The sequence below is a fragment of the Schistocerca gregaria genome, chromosome 3, assembly GCF_023897955.1.
Source record: "Schistocerca gregaria isolate iqSchGreg1 chromosome 3, iqSchGreg1.2, whole genome shotgun sequence".
Classification (NCBI taxonomy): domain Eukaryota; kingdom Metazoa; phylum Arthropoda; class Insecta; order Orthoptera; family Acrididae; genus Schistocerca; species Schistocerca gregaria.
In genome coordinates this window covers 764,049,676-764,068,828 of record NC_064922.1, presented here as the reverse complement: position 1 = coordinate 764,068,828, position 19,153 = coordinate 764,049,676, and the positions used below count along the sequence as shown (strand labels likewise).

Here is a 19,153-nt window from a genome sequence, read left to right as displayed (position 1 = left end):
CACCATAGCAGGCAATCGTGTTTGTGATGCAGCGTCAAGGGTAACCGCAGCCATGGCCTCCGAGCTGATGGTCCATGCTGCTGCAAACGTCATCGAACTGTTGCAGATGGTTGTTGTCTTGCAAACGTCGCCATCTGTTGGCTCAGGGATCGAGATGTGGCTGCACGATCCGTTCAGCCATGCGGATAAGATGCCTGTCATCGCGACTGCTAGTGATACGAGGCCGCTGGAATCCAGCGCGGCGTTCCGTATACCCTCCTGAACCCACCGATAAATATTCTGCTAACAGTCATTGGATCTCGACCAACGTGAGCAGCAATCTCGGGATACGATAAACGGCAATTGCGATAGGCTACAATCCGACCTTTATCAACGTCGGGAGCAACGTATTTCTCCTCCTTACACGAGGCATCACAACAACGTTTCTCCAGGCAACGTGGTTCACGTGCTGTTTGTGTATGAGAATAGTTTGGAAACTTTCCTCATGTCAGCACGTTGTAGGTGTCACCACCGGCGCCAACCTTGTTTGAATGCTCTGAAAAGATTACCATTTGCATATCACAGCATCCTCTTCCTGTCGGTTAAATTTCGCGTCTGTAGCACGTCATCTTCGTCGTGTAGCAATTTTAATGGCCAGTAGTGTATCATGCCGGTATACAGGCCCTTGCAGTAAGTTGGCATAAGGCCGTCGCACTCGACGGACGTTATATTGAAAAGTAGAATTTTATAGCGAAAAGAGTGGGAATGGTATGGTGTACTAGAATTCGAATGAAATCAATCAGCTTTCCGGAAAAAATCTGTTGCATTACTTATTACGAATGCCGGTCCCATTTTTCCGTCACTACACACGTTTAGACATCTTCAGTTACGGTAGTAAGGTTTTCTTGTGGATTTCGTACTGAACTGAATTACGCGAACAGCGAACAGTTCAACATAGCATGGCTAATTGCAAAGTCTGTTGGCAAGGCAATACTTCTAGAACTGCCGATAACACAAACCGCACGTAGCCGTGAGGAAGGAGGGAGCGCGGGGCAAGGGTGTTCGCCCGCTATGCGGCGCCAGCCGCCGCGGGCACTCTGCTGGGCTACTCACCTCGACGCCTGGCCTCTTGCCCGCCGACTTGGACTTGCGGCCGCCGAAGATGGGCTCGCAGAGGCGCAGCTTGAGCGGCTTGACGACGGCGCAGCGGCTGATGACGCCCGAGTCCGAGCTGGAGGGGTCGAACTCGCTGACGAGGTCGGTGTCGATGCCGACGCTGGGCGCCCGGCAGCGCGCCACCACGTCGCCGTTGACCGACAGCGTGGAGCCGCTCAGCCGGCACGCCGCCAGCCGCGACACCTGCGGGCCACGCGACGTGCTCGTCTCAGCTGGCTGCAGCGCCCACCGGCAAGCCCTCTAACCCGCGCCGTAGTCCATACTAACAGGGGAACCTCCCCATCGCAACCCCTTCGGACTTAGTTATAGGTTGGCACAGTGGATATGCCTTGAAAAACTGAACATAGATCAATCGAGAAAACAGGAACAATTTGTGTGGAACTATGAAAAAAATAAGATAGCCAACGTCAAGGACAATGCAAGCTCCGAAGCGCCGTGGTCCCTCGGTTAGCGTGAGCAGCTGCGGACCGAGAGGTCCTTGGTTCAAGTCTTCCCTCGAGTCAAAAGTGCAATAAAGCAGCTGGGGTGGATGAAATTAAGTCGGAATTCATCAAATGTACTGGAATGTCAGGTCTTAAATGGCTACATAGGATAATTGAAACGGCCTGGGAGTCGGGACAGGTTCCATCAGACTGGACAAAAGCAGTAATCGCACCAATCTTTAAACAAGCAAACAAAAAATCGTAACAACTACAGAGGTATCTCTTTAATCAGCGTTGTGGGTAAAATCTTCACAGGTATTGTTGAAAGGAAAGTGGGAGTATTAGTTGAGGAACCAATTGGATGAAAATCAGTGTGGGTTTAGGCCTCTTAGAGGTTGTCAGGACCAGATCCTTAGCTTACGGCAAATAATGGAGAAGTGTTATGAGTGGAACAGGGAATTGTATCTATGCGTTATAGATCTAGAAAGGGCATATGACCAGCTTCCGAGGAGGAAGTTATTGTCTGTTCTACGAGATTATGGAAAGAGGAGGCAAACTTTTGCAAGCAATTAAATGTCTTTACATGGATAGTCAGGCAGCAATTAGAGTTGACGGTAAACTGAGTTCATGGTTCAGAGTAGTTTCAGGGCTAAGACAAGGCTGAAACCTGTCTCCACCATTGTTCATATTATTTATGGATCATATGTTGAAAACAATCGACTGGCGGGGTGAGATTAAGATATGTGAACACAAAATAAGCACTCTTGCATATGCGGATGACTTAGTTGTGTTGGCAGACTTGATTGAAAGTTTGCAAAGTAATATTTCAGAGCTAGATCAGAAATGTAAGGACTATGGTATGAAGAAGAGCATCTCCAAAACGAAAGTAATGTCAGTGTGAAATAAATATAAACGAATTGAGTGCCAAATAGGAGGGACAAAGTTAGAACAGGTGGACAGTTTCAAGTACTTAGGATGCATATTCTCACAGGATGGCAACATTGTGAAAGAACTGGAAGCGAGGTCGAGCAAAGCTAATGCAGTGAGCGCTCAGCTACGATCTACTGTCTTCTGCAAGAAGGAAGTCAGCACCAAGACTAAGTTATCTGTGCATCATTCAATCTTTCGACCAACTTTGTTGTATGGGAGCGAAAGCTGGGTGGATTCAGGTTACCTTATCAACAAGGTTGAGGTTGCTGATATGAAAGTAGCTAGGATGATTTCAAATACTAGTTCAAAAAATGGTTCAAATGGCTCTGAGCACTATGGGACTCAACTGCTGTGGTCATTAGTCCCCTAGAACTTAGAACTACTTAAACCTAACTAACCTAAGGACATCACACACATCCATGCCCGAGGCAGGATTCGAACCTGCGACCGTAGCAGTCGCACGGTTCCAGACTGCGCGCCTAGAACCGCGAGACCACCGCGGCCGGCTCAAATACTAGTAGATGGGAACAATGGCAGGAGGGTGTCCACAATGAGGAAATCAAAGAAAAACTGGGAATGAACTCTATAGTTGTAACAGTCAGGGCGAACAGGCTTAGATGGTGGGGTCATGTTACAGGCATGGGAGAAGCAAGGTTACCCAAGAGACTCATGGGTTCAGCAGTAGAGGGTAGGAGGAGTCGGGGCAGACCAAGGAGAAGGTATCTGGATTCGGTTCAGAGTGATTTTGAAGTAACATCAGAAGAGGCACCAATGTTAGCACTGAATAGGGGAAGATGGAAGAATTTTATAAGGGGGCTATGCTCCAGACTGAACACTGAAAGGCATAATCAGTATTAAATGATGATGATGATGATGATGATGAGACAATTATTTTGCGAAGCTGCACAGGTACACAGAGCAGTATTGTTTACGTGAACGCGTGTCAATTATCAAAGTTCAGGCACTCACACATAATCAATATTGCTCTCCTAAATTCCAGGACATGTTCAGAGTTGCTTGGGCATATGCAGGATTTGACGGTCTACACACGGAAAAATTTGAAAACGTTAAAAACATATGTTTGACAGAGCACAGGGTAAACTGCGCGACTGTTAAACTGTTGCATTCATTTGTTGCAGTTTATGTGACAAACTCTTATGTTTCCATCGCTTTTTGGGAGTGATTATCACATCCACAAGAAAATCTAAATCGGGCAAGGTAGAAGAATCTTTTACCCATTCGCCGAGTGTGCAGGTTAGGTGGGTCGACCGCATATTCCTGTCATGTGATGCACATGCTGTCTCCAGTATCGTATAGAATATATCAGACGTGTTTTCCTGTGGAAGAATCGGTTGGTCTATGACCTTGCGATCAAATGTTTTCGGTTCCTTTTGGAGAGGTACTTCCTTTCGTCTACAAATCGCACGGTTTTGCGGTGCGGTCGCAAAACATAGACACTAAACTTATAACAGTGAACAGAGGCGTCAATGAAAGAACGGACAGATCACAACTTTGCGAAAATAAGGAAAGTAAACTTTCCACTCGAGGGAAGACTTGAACCAAGGACCTCTCGTTCCGCAGTTGCTCATGCTAACCATGGGACCACGGCGCTCCTGAGATCACCCTCTCCTTGATGTTGCCTATCTCATACATGGACTACTCAGTTTGTATATTTTGCTTAATTTTTTCATAGTTCCACACAACTTCTTGCTGTTTTCTCGACTGATCTCTGTTCAGTTTTTCAAGGCCTATCCACTGTGCCAACTTGTAACTAAATCTAAGGTGGGTGCGATGGGGAGGTTTTCCTGTAAGCGACAAGATTTTTCACGTTTCTAGAACGACATTTTCACTCTGCAGCGGAGTGTTTGTTGATAAGAAAGATCTTGGCAGATTAAAACAGTCTACCGGAGCGAGACTCGATCTCGTTCCTTTCGCGAGCAATTTGTTTACCAACTCACGACCCAGACTCCTTTCTCGGAACTGTATTTCGGCCGTACCTCATCTCCCACCTCCCAAATTTGCAATGCAAGCTAAAACGATTGCGGGTGAATTGTGCAGGATAGCTCAGTCGGTAGAGCACTTGAATAAATTACTCTCGGTGTACACGCCGCGTCAATTCAGGATATAACTCCAAGCTTTCGACCACTACCTCCATGGTGGGTCGCCATAAGGGCTAAAACTGACTGTCGTAAACTATTTTTTTTCTGTATTGAATTTCAATGCCCCCTCCCCCCCACCTACTAGGGCGGGCTGGCAGCAGCTAAGTATTCCCCTCTTCAGCCTACAGACTTTGTTAAAAAGATGAAGAGAATATATAATAAAAACAGGCGATAAAATGGGAGACTTATACAGTAGTCGTAAACTAGCGATATGATGCGTAGTGAAGTGGTGCGCTGTACTTCTGTAGATGTACTTTCTATCCAGTGTTGCTTGCAGCGCCATCCCTTGAATCAGGAGGTAAAGTGCGGGTAGTTATCCTCTGCGATTTTTCTTTATCCAGTGCACTCTTCCAGGTGTTGCTAAGTGCATAGCCGTTGTCTCTGTTAAAGTTGTTATCGGTAACTCTAATTCCGACTGCTTTCCGGATCACAGAGTCCCAGTAATTCGATGCGTGGGCTGTTACTCTGGTTTCTTCAAATGTAATCTTAAGCTTGTTAAGCAGGCTATACTCAGCCACCGCTGATTTTTCCAAATATCTGTATTTGAGATGGCGCTGGTGCTCGAAGCAACGGCCGGCAACGGTTCTCACCGACTGGCCCACGTAATTCTTGCCGCATTCGCAAGGAATACTATAAATTCCCGGCACCCTTCAGCGGAGAATATCTTCGACTGGTCTCAACATTTCCTTAATTTTTCTAGGTGGTCGGAAAACTGGTTTTTTTCCTTGCCTCTTTATGACTCTGCCTATGTTGCTTGTTGTGGCACCGCAAAATGGAAGCCGCTCTATGTGTTGGTAGTCATCTTGTTTATGGACGGCATCGTGTCTTACTTTCTTGGACAATACTGGTTTAATTTCACCGGCAGAATAACCATTCCTCTTGAAAACAGTAGTCAAATGATGTGATCCTTGAGTTTCTCCCGGCGTATTTGATAATCAAAATATCCACGGGTGTACTGCCGGTCTATAGTGTCCAACGGGCAGAATATTTCGGCGATCAAACATGTCGCCATAATCCATTTATTCCATACACAGGCGGACTCTCGGGGAAAATCGCCCGCATTCTGAAGAAACACCGGGTCCGAACTGTGTTTTGTCCTCCGAATAAAACTCGTGCACTGGTGGGGAGCGCCAAAGATGACCTCGGTTTGAGGAAGGCCGGCGTGTGCCAGATTCCGTGTCAATGTGGCAAGTCGTATATTGGTCAGACGATGCGTACTGTCGAGGATCGATGCCGTGAACACCAGAGGCACACTCGACTGATGTATCCGAGCAAGTCGGCGGTCGCTGAACATTGTTTGTCGGAAAATCACGCTATGGAGTATGACCGCACGAGGATTCTGGTACCGACGTCGAGATACTGGGACAGCGTTGTTAGAGAGGCCATCGAAATTCGCACCAATGACGACATCATAAACCGTGACTGTGGCTATAATCTTAGCAAGGCTTGGGAACCAGCGATTGGGTTAATCAAAAGTAAATCGAGCAAACGCATAGTTGTGACGACCACGGCGGACAGAGCCATCACACCGACGTCATCTCAGACGCCGTCGCAATCTGTTCCACCGCGTGACCGTGGCTCGGGGCGCGGACGGCGGAGGGAGCGCGCCGCGGGCGGAGGGTATTTAAATCGGCCGCCGCCGCGATCGAACCCAGTTCCCCCTGAGCAGCCATAGCGTACGGATCTCCGTGCCGGCACGTTCACAGGAGCTCAGTCCGTCAGTTCACCTGATGATGGCGACATGTTTGATCGCCGAAATATTGTGCCCGTTGGACACTATAGACCGGCAGTACACCCGTGGATATTTTGAGTAGTCTAATGGTTAATCTCGGGATCGAGGTGGTCCTTATCGGAAATAGTCCTGGCTCTGTGTACTAAAGTATTCAGCATAGCTCTCTTCTGAGACGGATGATGGAATCTGTGGCTATGCAGATATACGTGTGTATGTGTTGGCTTCCTGTACACAGAATCGTCCAGTCGTCCATCCGGTTTTCGCTCAACCAACACATCTAGAAAAGGTAACTTCCCTTCCTTCTTTGCCTCCATTGTAGTTTTTATGTTTGGATGTACACCATTCAAATGTTCGACGAACTGCTGCAGTGTGTCACTGCCATGTGGCCAGATTAAAAAAGTGTCGTCGACGTATCTGTAGAAGCATAATGAGCGGAGGTGAGCACTGCTCAATAATCGTTTTTCAAAATCCTCCATGAAAAAATTCGCTATTGGTGGTGATAGTGGGGAACCCATAGCTGTTCCATCTGTCATTTCATAATAATTTACACTGTATAAAAAGTAAGTGGTCGTCAAGGTATGCCGGAACAACTTCAAAATTTCTGAGAAAAAATGAGCAGCCAACAGTTGGAAAGTGTCGTCCACAGGTACTTTGGTGAACAGAGTAGCCACGTCGAGGCTGACCATGATATCACTTGGGCATATCTTCATCTGTTTTATGATATCAACAAACATTTTTGAATTCTTAAAATGACGTGGGCAGTGACCAACTATAAGCGCCAACAATTTAGTTGAGTGTTTTGCAAGCCTGTACGTAGGAGAGCCAATAGCACTAACAATCGGTCTCAACGGGACGTTCTCCTTATGAACCTTTGGCAAACCGTACAGTCTTGGTGGCCTAGGTGCTCTCGCCCGTGAGTTCTTCACCAGTTCGTCGGAGAGGCCAGAGTTTTTTAGTAGCTCCCTTGCCCTCCTGCTGAGCGCCGATGTGAGATCCCGTCTGAGAATCTGATATGTGCCATCCTCCAGTAACAATCCAACTTTCTTGTGGGAATCTGTAGCATTGAGGATTACCGTGGCGTTCCCTTTGTCAACAGGTAAAACAACTAGATCTTCATCCTTCTGCAACAATTTCAGTCCTTGTCTCTCCTCTCTGCTGATGTTTGACTTAGGGGGCTTTGATGTCGCTAAAATCCGATTAGTAGCAAGCCTTACGTCATCCGCTGCTTCTAGAGGAAGATGACGAACTGCTTGTTTCACTCCAGTAATATTTTCAACCACAGGTAACTTATGTGGAGCTGGGGCAAAGTTCAATCCTTTACTGAGAGCTTGCACTTTTATCCTGAATTGACGCGGCATGTACACCTAGAGTATTTTATTCAAGAAATACGCCGCGAAAGACTTCGTAGCCATGGTAGAAAACTTGCTCCCAAATTGCAAGGATCCCGACTTCGAATATTGGTCTGGTACACAGTTTGAATCTGTCAGGAAGATTTTGCGTTTGATAGTAATTATGGATATTATGTCCAGTACTGCAATTTCTGCATAACGAATCCAGAATGTGGCTGACAACGTGAAAATGATGCTGCTGGAACTGATTACGACAATCTTCAACATAGGAAAGGCACCAAGGCGACTTCCAGAAACGCGTCATGATTCCTACATCAAAGAAGGTGGCAGCTATAAGAAGTGTACAGTACTGAAATTAAGCCCATTACGCATGCATTAAGAATTCTCATACAAATAATTCTCATGAGAGCTGAAGATCGAGGGTAGAGTGAACAACAGTTTGCATTTACGAAAGGATTAGAAACAAGAGAGGCGATTCTGGCACAGAGTCTACTTGTAGAAAATACAACCGAGAAAAATATATACGGTGTAAAGGGTGTTACCTCAGATATTTCTATACATGACTGAGTATGGTCTACTGAACAACATTACATCAGTATTAACGTCAATTACAGACTAATAATTATAGCTATTTTTAGGTTGGCAAGAGCAAGGTATTAATGTATATTTTCCCCTCGGCAGCAAGTCAGCTGTTCCACTAAGTGATTAATGACTCCATGGGGATAATTAGCCCTTCGGAGAGCGCCGCTACGAGCCCTCCCCCCCTCCCCTCCACCGAGTTCAACATCCCACCCACCTCTCTGGGAAAACGGATGTGGTTCCCAGCGCTCTTTTGATATCAAATAAATCGATTAATTAATTGAACTGATCAATTAGTTAACCATCTTTCTTTGGGAAATTCCAATCCAATTTGAGTGTCGCGCCTTTCCCCTCCCCATCTTCCTATTGGCGAAAATCTCACAAATCGGTGGGAAATACCAAATTTCCTAGTAAATTTGAATTTTGGCGGTAAATTCATATGCTGATTATATAGTATTTCAGAGGAGATAACAATAATTAATAATAATATATTGTTTATTTTTAGAAAAACAAATTTGCACATTGCTGGTGTGGAAAGATGTAGAGTACCCTTTTTGTTTTATGATCTTTGGAAAAGTGATACAGTCTGTGACATCAAAGTCCAAAATGACCGATCCTGAATACGAATTCAGTCTAACGCCCCTTCGCCTATTGGCGGTAATATTCAAAATTTGGAGGTAAAATACAATTTATTTTTCTCTGACTGTGAGGCATGGGAGTTGGGAAGGGATGGCGGCCATTGATCGAGCACTAGACAGTAGCTATACTCAGTTCTGTCAATAACTGCTATATGTAGAGAAGATATTTTCGCTATTCTTCCAGAAGTAGAGAGTTGCTCCAGCCAGTCTAGACAATAGTCATGAATGGGAAGGATGAGTAATAGTAATAGGACAGGAAGCTATCACTGAATCGCATGGGAGTAGCTTTCTGCTGACCTACAAGTCAATAGCTGCTGGGAGGGACATATATCAAAAGAGCGACCTAATATCCTAGTGTGGCAGCAAATCCCTGTCCCTTATGTAAGGACTCCTGTAGCAACATCACTGGAGAATGAAGCACACCTAAACCTACAGTACTTACGAGTTGCATGTCACATCCTATCTAACAGAAACATGGGAAATAGAACGTACGATATTTTTTGATGATTTAGTGGTTATTATCTTACTTGAATGCAGCATATAAAGAAGAAAAATTTTACCAGTAACCTCCAGTCCACTCCATGGCCATCTAACGAGTGTATTGTGTACCTGGAGGGCTAGCCAGAATATTTCTTTGTTAACTGCCACTCATGACGGGCTTAAACTGCAATGTCCTGTCACTGAACCCTTGTGAACCACTGCTGCCGATGGCCATGGAAAAAGCTAGACAAAGAGACGCAACTTGTACTAATAGTTCTAACTTAAATTCCAACACCGACATAGCCTTCCCACTTTACCCCACCAAAATGGGGACGTTGTTTTGTCAATAAACCTCGAATTTCTTACACGAAATGTAAATTCCTTCTTTTATGCGACGTATTTAAAAGAAAAAAAAAAGACTCAGAATATATACACGTTTCACATTACTAAAGTATCGTTACTTTGTGTAAAAATCCCATACAATATTACGGCATAGGCTACATTTCCTCTAAGTATGCTCTCATCCCTCCCCCCATGAAGCATGGACCTTGTCGTTGGTGGGGAGGCGATACAGATAGCCGTACCGTAGATGCAACCACAACGGCGGGGTATCTGTTGAGAGGCCAGACAAACGTGTGGTTCCTGAAGAGGGGCAGCAGCCTTTTCAGTAGTTGCAAGGGCAACAGTCTGGATGATTGACTGATCTAGCCTTTTAACAATAACCAAAACGGCCTTCTGTGCTGGTACTGGGAACGGCTGAAAGCAAGGGGAAACTACGGCCTTAATTTTCCCAGGCGCAATCAGCTTTACTGATTAAATGATGATTGCGTCCTTTTGAGTAAAATATTCCGGAGGTAAAATAGTACCCCATTCCGATCTCCGGGCGGGGACTACTCAAGAGGATGTCGCTATCAGGAGAAAGAAAACTGGCGTTCTACGGATAGGAGCGTGGAATGTCAGATCACTTAATCGGGTAGGTAGGTTAGAAAATTTAAAAAGGGAAAGGGATAACTTAAAGTTAGATATAGTGAGAATTAGTGAAGTTCGGTGGCAGGAGGAACAAGGCTTCTAGTCAGGTGACTACAGGGTTATAAACACAAAATTAAATAGGGGTAATGCAAGAGTAGGTTTAATAATGAATAGGAAAATAGGAATGCGGGTAAGCTACTACAAACAGCATAGTGAACGCATTATATTGGCCAAGATAGATACGAAGCCCACACCTACTACATTAGTACAAGTTTATATGCCAACTAGCTCTGCAGATGACGATGAAATTGAAGAAATGTATGACGAAATAAAAGAAATTATTCAGTTAGTAAAGGGTGACGAAAATTTAATAGTCATGGGTGACTGGAATTCGGTAGTAGGAAAAAAGAGAGAAGGAAACGTAGTAGGTGAATATGGATTGGGGCTAAGAAATAAAAGAGGAGGCCGCATGGTAGAATTTTGCACAGAGCACAACTTAATAATAGTTAACACTTGGTTTAAGAATCATAAAAGAAGGTTGTATACATGGTAGAACCCTGGAGATACTAAAAGGAATCAGATAGATTACATAATGGTAAGACAGAGATTTAGGAACCATGTTTTAAATTGTAAGACATTTCCAGGGGCAGATGTGGACTCTGACCGCAATCTATAGGTCATGACCTGTAGATTAAAACTAAAGAAACTGCAAAAAGGTGGGAATTTAAAGAGATTGGGCCTGGATAAACTGAATGAACTGGAGGTTGTACAGAGTTTCAGGGAGAGCATAAGGGAACAATTGACAGGAATGGGGGAAAGAAGTACAGGAGAAGAAGAATGGGGGTAGCTTTGAGGGATGAAGTAGTGAAGGCAGCAGAGGATCTAGTAGGTAAAATGACGAGGGCTAGTAGAAATGCTTGGGAAACAGAAGAAATATTGAATTTAACTGATGAAAGGATAAAATATAAAAATGGAGTAATTGAAGCAGGCAAAAAGGAATACAAACGTCTCAAAAATGACATCGACAGGAAGTGCAAAGTGACTAAGCAGGGATGGCTAGAGGACAAATGTAAGGACATAGAGGCTTATCTCACTAGGGGTAAGATAGATACTGCCTACAGGAAAATTCAAGAGACCTTTGAGGATAAGAGAACCACTCGAATGAACATCAAGAGCTCAGATGGAAACCCAGTTCTAAGCAAAGAAGGGAAAGTGGAAAGGTGGAAGCAGTATATAGAGGGTCTATACAAGGGCGATGTACTTGAGGACAATATTATGGAAATCGAAGAGGATGTAGATGAAGATGAAATGGGAGATACGATACTGCGTGAAGAGTTTGACAGAGCACTGAAAGACCTGGGTCGAAACAAGACCCCCGGAGTAGACAACATTCCATTGGAACTACTGACAGCCTTGGGTGAGCCAGTCCTGACAAAACTCTACCATCTGGTGAGCAAGATGTATGAAACAGGCGAAATACCCCCAGACTTCAAGAAGAATATAACAATTCCAATCCCAAAGAAAGCAGGTGATGACAGATGTGAAAATTACCGAACTACCAGTTTAATAAGTCACAGCTGCAAAATACTAACGCGAATTATTTACAGACGAATGGAACAATTGATAGAAGCCGACCTCAGGGAAGATCAGTTTGGATTCCGTAGAAATGTTGGAATACGTGAGGCAATACTAACCCTACGACACATCTTAGAAGCTAGATTAAGGAAGGGCAAACCTACGTTTCTAGCATTTTTAGACTGAGAGAAAGCTTTTGGCAATGTTGACTGGAATACTCTCTTTCAAATTCTAAAGGTGGCAGGGGTAAAATACAAGGAGCGAAAGGCTGTTTACAATTTGTACAGAAACCAGATGGCAGTTATAAGAGTCGAGGGACATGAAAGGGAAGCAGTTGTTGGGAGGAGTAAGACAGGGTTGTAGCCTTTCCCCGATGTTATTCAACCTGTATATTGAGCAAGCAGTAAAGGAAACAAAAGAAAAATTCGGAGTAGGTATTAAAATCCATGGAGAAGAAATAAAACTTTGAGGTTCTCCGATGACGTTGTAATTCTGTCAGAGACAGCAAAGGACTTGGAAGAGCAGTTGAATGGAATGGACAGTGTCTTGAAAGGAGAATATAAGATAGCCACCAACAAAAGCAAAACGAGGATAATGGAATGTAGTCGAATTAAGTCGGGTGATGCTAAGGGAATTAGATTATTAAATGAGACACTTAAGGTAGTAAAGGAGTTTTGCTATTTGGGGAGCAAGTACAGAGGACATTAAATGTAGACTGGCAATGGCAAGGAAAGTGTTTCTAAAGAAGAATTTGTTAACATCGAGTATAGGTTTGAGTGTCAGGAAGTCATTTCTGAAGGTATTTGTATTGAGTGTAGACATATATGGCAGTGAAACATGGACGATAAATAGCATGGAGAGCTGCATCAAACCTGTCTCAGGACTGAAGACCACAATTACAACAATGCTCTCCTCAGGTAGAAAATCTGTTCTTATCAGCTTAATATCTGCCACATTGTGCAGTACAGGGTAGAAGAATAAACTCATTTTTGGCCCATGATGGTGTGCCAAAAGCATGCTGTACTACACTCCTGGAAATGGAAAAAAGAACACATTGACACCGGTGTGTCAGACCCACCATACTTGCTCCGGACACTGCGAGAGGGCTGTACAAGCAATGATCACACGCACGGCACAGCGGACACGCCAGGAACCGCGGTGTTGGCCGTCGAATGGCTCTAGCTGCGCAGCATTTGTGCACCGCCACCGTCAGTGTCAGCCAGTTTGTCGTGGCATACGGAGCTCCATCGCAGTCTTTAACACTGGTAGCATGCCACGACAGCGTGGACGTGAACTGTATGTGCAGTTGACGGACTTTGAGCGAGGGCGTATGGTGGGCATGGGGGAGGCCGGGTGGACGTACCGCCGAATTGCTCAACACGTGGGGCGTGAGGTCTCCACAGTACATCGATGTTGTCGCCAGTGGTTGGCGGAAGGTGCACGTGCCCGTCGACCTGGGACTGGACCGCAGCGACACACGGATGCACGCCAAGATCGTAGGATCCTACGAAGTGCCGTAGGGGACCGCACTGCCACTTCCCAGCAAATTAGGGACACTGTTGCTCCTCGAGTATCGGCGAGGACCATTCGCAACCGTCTCCATGAAGCTGGGTTACGGTCCCGCACACCGTTAGGACGTCTTCCGCTCACGCCCAAACATCGTGCAGTCCGCCTCCAGTGGTGTCGCAACAGGCGTGAATGGAGGGACGAATGGAGACGTGTCGTCTTCAGCGATGAGAGTCGCTTCTGCCTTGGTGCCAATGATGGTCGTATGCGTGTTTGGCGCCGTGCAGGTGAGCGCCACAATCAGGACTGCATACGACCTAGGCACACACGGCCAACACCCGGCATCATGGTGTGGGGAGCGATCTCCTACACTGGCCGTACACCTCTGGTGGTCGTCGAGGGGACACTGAATAGTGCACGGTACATCCAAACCGTCATCAAACCCATCGTTCTACCATTCCTAGACCGGCAAGGGAACTTGCTGTTCCAATAGGACAATGCACGTCCGCATGTATCCCGTGCCACCCAACGTGCTCTAGAAGGTGTATGTCAACTACCCTGGCCAGCAAGATCTCCGGATCTGTCCCCCATTGAGCATGTTTGGGACTGGATGAAGCGTCGTCTCACGCGGTCTGCATGTCCAGCACGAACGCTGGTTCAACTGAGGCGCCAGGTGGAAATGGCATGGCAAGCCGTTCCACAGGACTACATCCAGCATCTCTACGATCGTCTCCATGGGAGAATAGCAGCCTGCAGTGCTGCGAAAGGCGGATATACGCCGTATTAGTGCCGACATTGTGCATGCTCTGTTGCCTGTGTCTATGTGCCTGTGGTTCTGTCAGTGTGAACCATTGATGTATCTGACCCCAGGAATGTGTTAATAAAGTTTCCCCTTCCTGGGACAATGAATTCACGGTGTTCTTATTTCAATTTCCAGGAGTGTATAATGTGCAAAAGTAACCGAACCAACTGTTTTTTGATCCGCTTGATTTCCATGCAACCTACATAACGTAGCTGTCTAGCGGGTCCTCTAATCGCTTTGTGGTACCCTCGTTCGACTATAAAAAATGGATACCACGAGAGACTACTAGACAACACTGTTTTTTAAGGCAATCAGTGCGATGTAACATCAGACCATAATAATGCAAAAACTAGAAAAACACGTAATTAGAGTTGAGTTAGTTCCTAACGCTTGTACAGGTTATATGATTTTCAAAAGCGTTACCATCTCATTACATTCTGAAACAACTAACAATGGCACATAACCTATGTAGTAATTCTTAAAGAAAGTAAATGTTTGCACGAACAAGATATTCTGAGACAATGTCTGGACTAATAAAAGCCTATGACAGTTCCAAGTATTTCTCGTCTGTGTAATGTTGTAACAACTGACACAGATCTGAAATTCATAGCAGAAAATTTTTTTTTGAGGTGTACAAAGCTGTAGACATAGACTGGTTCGATGTGTTACAGAAAGAAAAACCAGTATGTCAAACTACCTATGCCGCAAGGGGATTAGCCGAGCGGTCTGAGGCGCTGCAGTCATGGACTCTACGGCTGGTCCTGGTGGAGGTTCGAGTCCTCCCTCGGGCATGGGTGTGTGTGTGTGTTTGTCCTTGGGATAATTTAGGTTAAGTAGTGTGTAAGCTTAGGAACTGATGACCTTAGTAGTTAAGTCCCATAAGATTTCACATGCAGTTGAACAAACTGCTTATGAAACAGCACAAGAACCCTCTATTGTTCAAATGGCTCTGAGCACTATGGGACTCAACTGCTGTGGCCATCAGTCCCCTAGAACTTAGAACTACTTGAACCTAACTAACCTAAGGACACCACACACATCCACGCCCGAGGCAGGATTCGAACCTGCGACTGTAGCAGTCGCACGGTTCCGGACTGCGTGCCTAGAACTGCGAGACCACTGCGGCCGGCAACCCACTATTGTGACTGATAGTCTGTGCGATATGGTCTTCCTCCAGTAAAAGTGACATAACTTTACTTAGCCCTGTGGAACCAACTCCAATCACTCGCTACATGATCCAGTGGACCAATATCTATATATTCAATGGGATCACCACATCGATGTGAACAAGCAGCTGAAATCTCCTCAAAGAAAACCCCCGATCCCTGTGACCCACCCAGCCACTGCCATGGAATCAACCCTGGCCCCCACCCCTGCCATGCCTGCCACCCACACCTTTGACCTCTCCAATTCTGACACTTAACTCCTTGATGCCCGCTCCCTGAACCTAGCCATCCAGAAATACTATGTCAATGCCCCTATCTCCCTTCTGATTCCTCACAAGGACTCGCTCCCATTGCTTCCTTCCACAACAATCTCCTCTGCCGCATCCCACGTATCCAATTTGGCCAACGTGAAATCCTCACCCCCTACCGCAACCCGTCCTCTCCCCGTCAGCCTCAATCTCCCTGCCGTCCTCCAACGTTCACCGCAGTGATCATGAAGCTTAGCCGTGTGGTCAACTTCCGGCCCAACATCCAAATCTGCTCAGCCCGTCGCATCTTTAATGATACAGGGCCAACTTATCTAATGCACATATTCACTGAATCCTTCTCCTCCTCACCGAATGAGCCCTCACCTACAATCGCCGTCTTAAGGTGGATCCCTCCTGTTCCCCAGTCCAACCCTACTACTGCCAATGCTGCCTCACATACAAGTACCATGTTACCTCTGCCTTCAAGAACCCCCCTACTTGTCCCCACTGCAAAGCTTCCCACATCCTCAAGAGCTGCCCCAACCTCACCTCTCCTCGCCCCCCTCCTGCAACACCTGTAACAAACCACATCATACCTACTCCTCGAAGTGTAAAGCAAAACCTCCTCCAATCACCCCTGAGCTTACCGTCCATGTCCATCCTGTTGACGACCCCACCCACCCAAACAACTCGCTCTACCCTCCGCCTACTGCAGAGGACATCATCTGTTTCATCACCATTGTGCTCCAAAACATCCACCCCTTCCACTGCTCCCACACCCTTTCCCAAATCGCCATCACTGCCTGTTCCATCTTCCATCTTACCACCTATGCCACATACTCCCACAACCAGGCCCACTTCACCTTCACCCAGCTCACCACCCTCATCTAAGTCTCCCCTTCCATGGTACAACAACCCTACCGTATCCTGTACGACGATATTTGCTCCGTGCCCACCCACAAACTACACTTCCTCTACACCCTCCATCAGCACCACTTGGATGCCTTTGTCCTAGATGAAACCTACCTTCAACTCCATATCTCCATCTCCACAGCTCCTTACACCCTTCACTGCACCGATAACCTGTACCCTCTGGTAAGTGGCAGAGTTGCTATAGACCACCTGAAGCACCTCCCTGCCTGGCCCCAACATCTCCTTAACAATCCTACCGAGAATCTCACCCTCAGCCTCTTCTTCCCCACCCTTACCATCACCTGTGTCACCAATTACGTCTGCCATCGGACCCCCATCACATACGATTTCCTGGCCCACACTGACTGCAACTTCTCCACCTATGTGATTGCCGCCGACCTCAATATCCACAGCCATGACCCTGCCGACCTCCAGTGGTGGCATCAGTTTATCACCACCCTCCATGGAGACCTGGTTCCCCTCCCTCAGCACACCCAACCTGAATCCAACACCACTCCCGAAGTGGTCCTAGCCTCTACCAATCTCCTTGGGCGCTTCACCACAGGTGTCCTTGACCTCATCGGCAGTGACCACGCTCCTGTTCTCCTCACTATGTCTAGTGGTCGCCATACCTGCAATGCTCCTCGCCCCGATCTCCCTCCTAAACTTGTCCATGATTACTTCCATGCCAACTGGGATGCCTACCAGGACTCCATTCACACCCAGGTTGACGGCCACGACCTTACCCTCCAGTCTTCTGATGACATCTCTCGCACTGCTGCCTTCCTGCACCAGACCTTCTCTGGCGCCGTCGCCACCCATATCCCCAACAAAGCCATCCACCCTCACCGCCCCGCCCTGCATCCACACACTATCCTTCTCCTTTGAGATCTTTGACAGTCCTGCCGCCTCTACTGCTTTTTTCTCCACACTCGTGACCGGGACACACTTACCCACCACCGGCAATTACAACGACATATCCGCAACCTGCTTAGTGTGAAGAAACGCTGTGCCTGGCGCCAGACATGTACACAACTGAACACCATGCTCCCCATAAACTCTTCCAAGTATTGGTCTGCTTTCGATTACCTTACTGGGAACCGCCACACACCAGTATCCTCTCCTCCTTTACTGACAACCTCAGTAAGGCCAACCACTTTGCCTCCCACCTCTCTGATGTTTTTTCCATCACAGATGATCCCCACTTTGATTATTCCCTCTTCCCTGACGTCATGGACCATATGAATACTTCTGTTTCTCCCCTTCTCCTAGCTTCCAGTTCTTGGGCCACACACCACCATCTGAACTTAACATTCCCATTACTTCACAGGATATCAGCCTCACACTCCGCACTAAACGCAAAACTGCTCCTGGCCACGACTGCATTACCTACTGCCATCTCAAACACTGCCCTCCCTCCTTCTTTCAGTCCTTGACACCCTCTACAATGTCAGCCTTGCCACTGGATTCTACCCCGACCTGTGGAAAACCTCCCATATCCTGATGTTCTCCAAACCCAACAAGCCTCCATCTGATGCTTCTTCCTGTCATCCTATCTGTCTCACATCAGTGTTCAGCAAGCTCTTAGTATCCATCCTTACCCAGTGCATCCATCACCACCTCCGCCAAAACCACCTCCTCCTCGACATCCAATGTGGCTTTTGGCCTTCCTTCTCTGCCGATGACCACCTACTCTGCCGCACTCATCTCCTTTCCCTCCAGCTTAACTCCCATCACTCTGCCATTTTTGTCTCCCTTGACCTCAAAAAGGCCTACAACTGTGTCTGGTATCCCGGTCTCCTGTTTAAACTCCAAACCTACGCACATCCATAATGCCAATTCCCACACCTTCTACCCCTCTGCAGGTATGCCTCAGGGCTCTGTCCTCTCCCCTCTCCTCAACCTGCTATACACGGCCGATATGCCCCAACCCCCCCCCCCCCCTTCTCCAGTACACCTCTTGCAATATGCCAATGCCACCACATTCCTCGCTCTTGCTGCTACCCTCCAACGGTCTCAATGCCTTCTCCAGAATCACCTTGACCATTTTGCATGGTGTAACCAGTGGCTCCTGAAAATCAATCCTTCCAAGACCCAGGCAATCATCATAGCTCATACCACTAGCTCCTGCAGGCTCCTGGATCTCTCCCTTGTCGTCTGCGCCTGTCCTCTCCACCTCACCCCCACCCTCACCGACTTTGGCCTCACCATTGACCATCACCTCACCTGGAACCCTCATCTCCGCTCCATCCAATCCAAAGCTCACAACCACCTCTGACTCCACAAACACTTCTCTGTCTGGACATGGGGGTTGCACCCCTCTACCATCCTCCACACCTACAAATCCTTAATGTGTCCCATCCTCTGTTATGCCAGTCCTGTCTGGATATCTGCCCCCCACCCCAAATTCAATAAGTCCCTCCATATCCTTGAGCGTCGTGCACTCTGCTTCGTCTTCTGTATACGCCTCCTGTCCCCCACGCCGATCCTCTACGACCTCATTCATTTCCCTCATCTGCTCCTATTCCTCG

General features: G+C 46.9%; 1 protein-coding gene across 1 annotated transcript in view; it reads right to left on the bottom strand.

Moving 5' to 3' along the window:
- LOC126354398 (alpha-2B adrenergic receptor-like) overlaps nt 1-19,153 on the bottom strand; it is a 119,017-nt gene that overhangs the window by 23,392 nt on the left and 76,472 nt on the right. Inside the window, exon 3 of the mRNA XM_050004008.1 lies at nt 1,093-1,338. Coding sequence (XP_049859965.1) covers nt 1,093-1,338 — 246 coding nt within the window. The remainder of the gene's footprint in view (nt 1-1,092; nt 1,339-19,153) is intronic.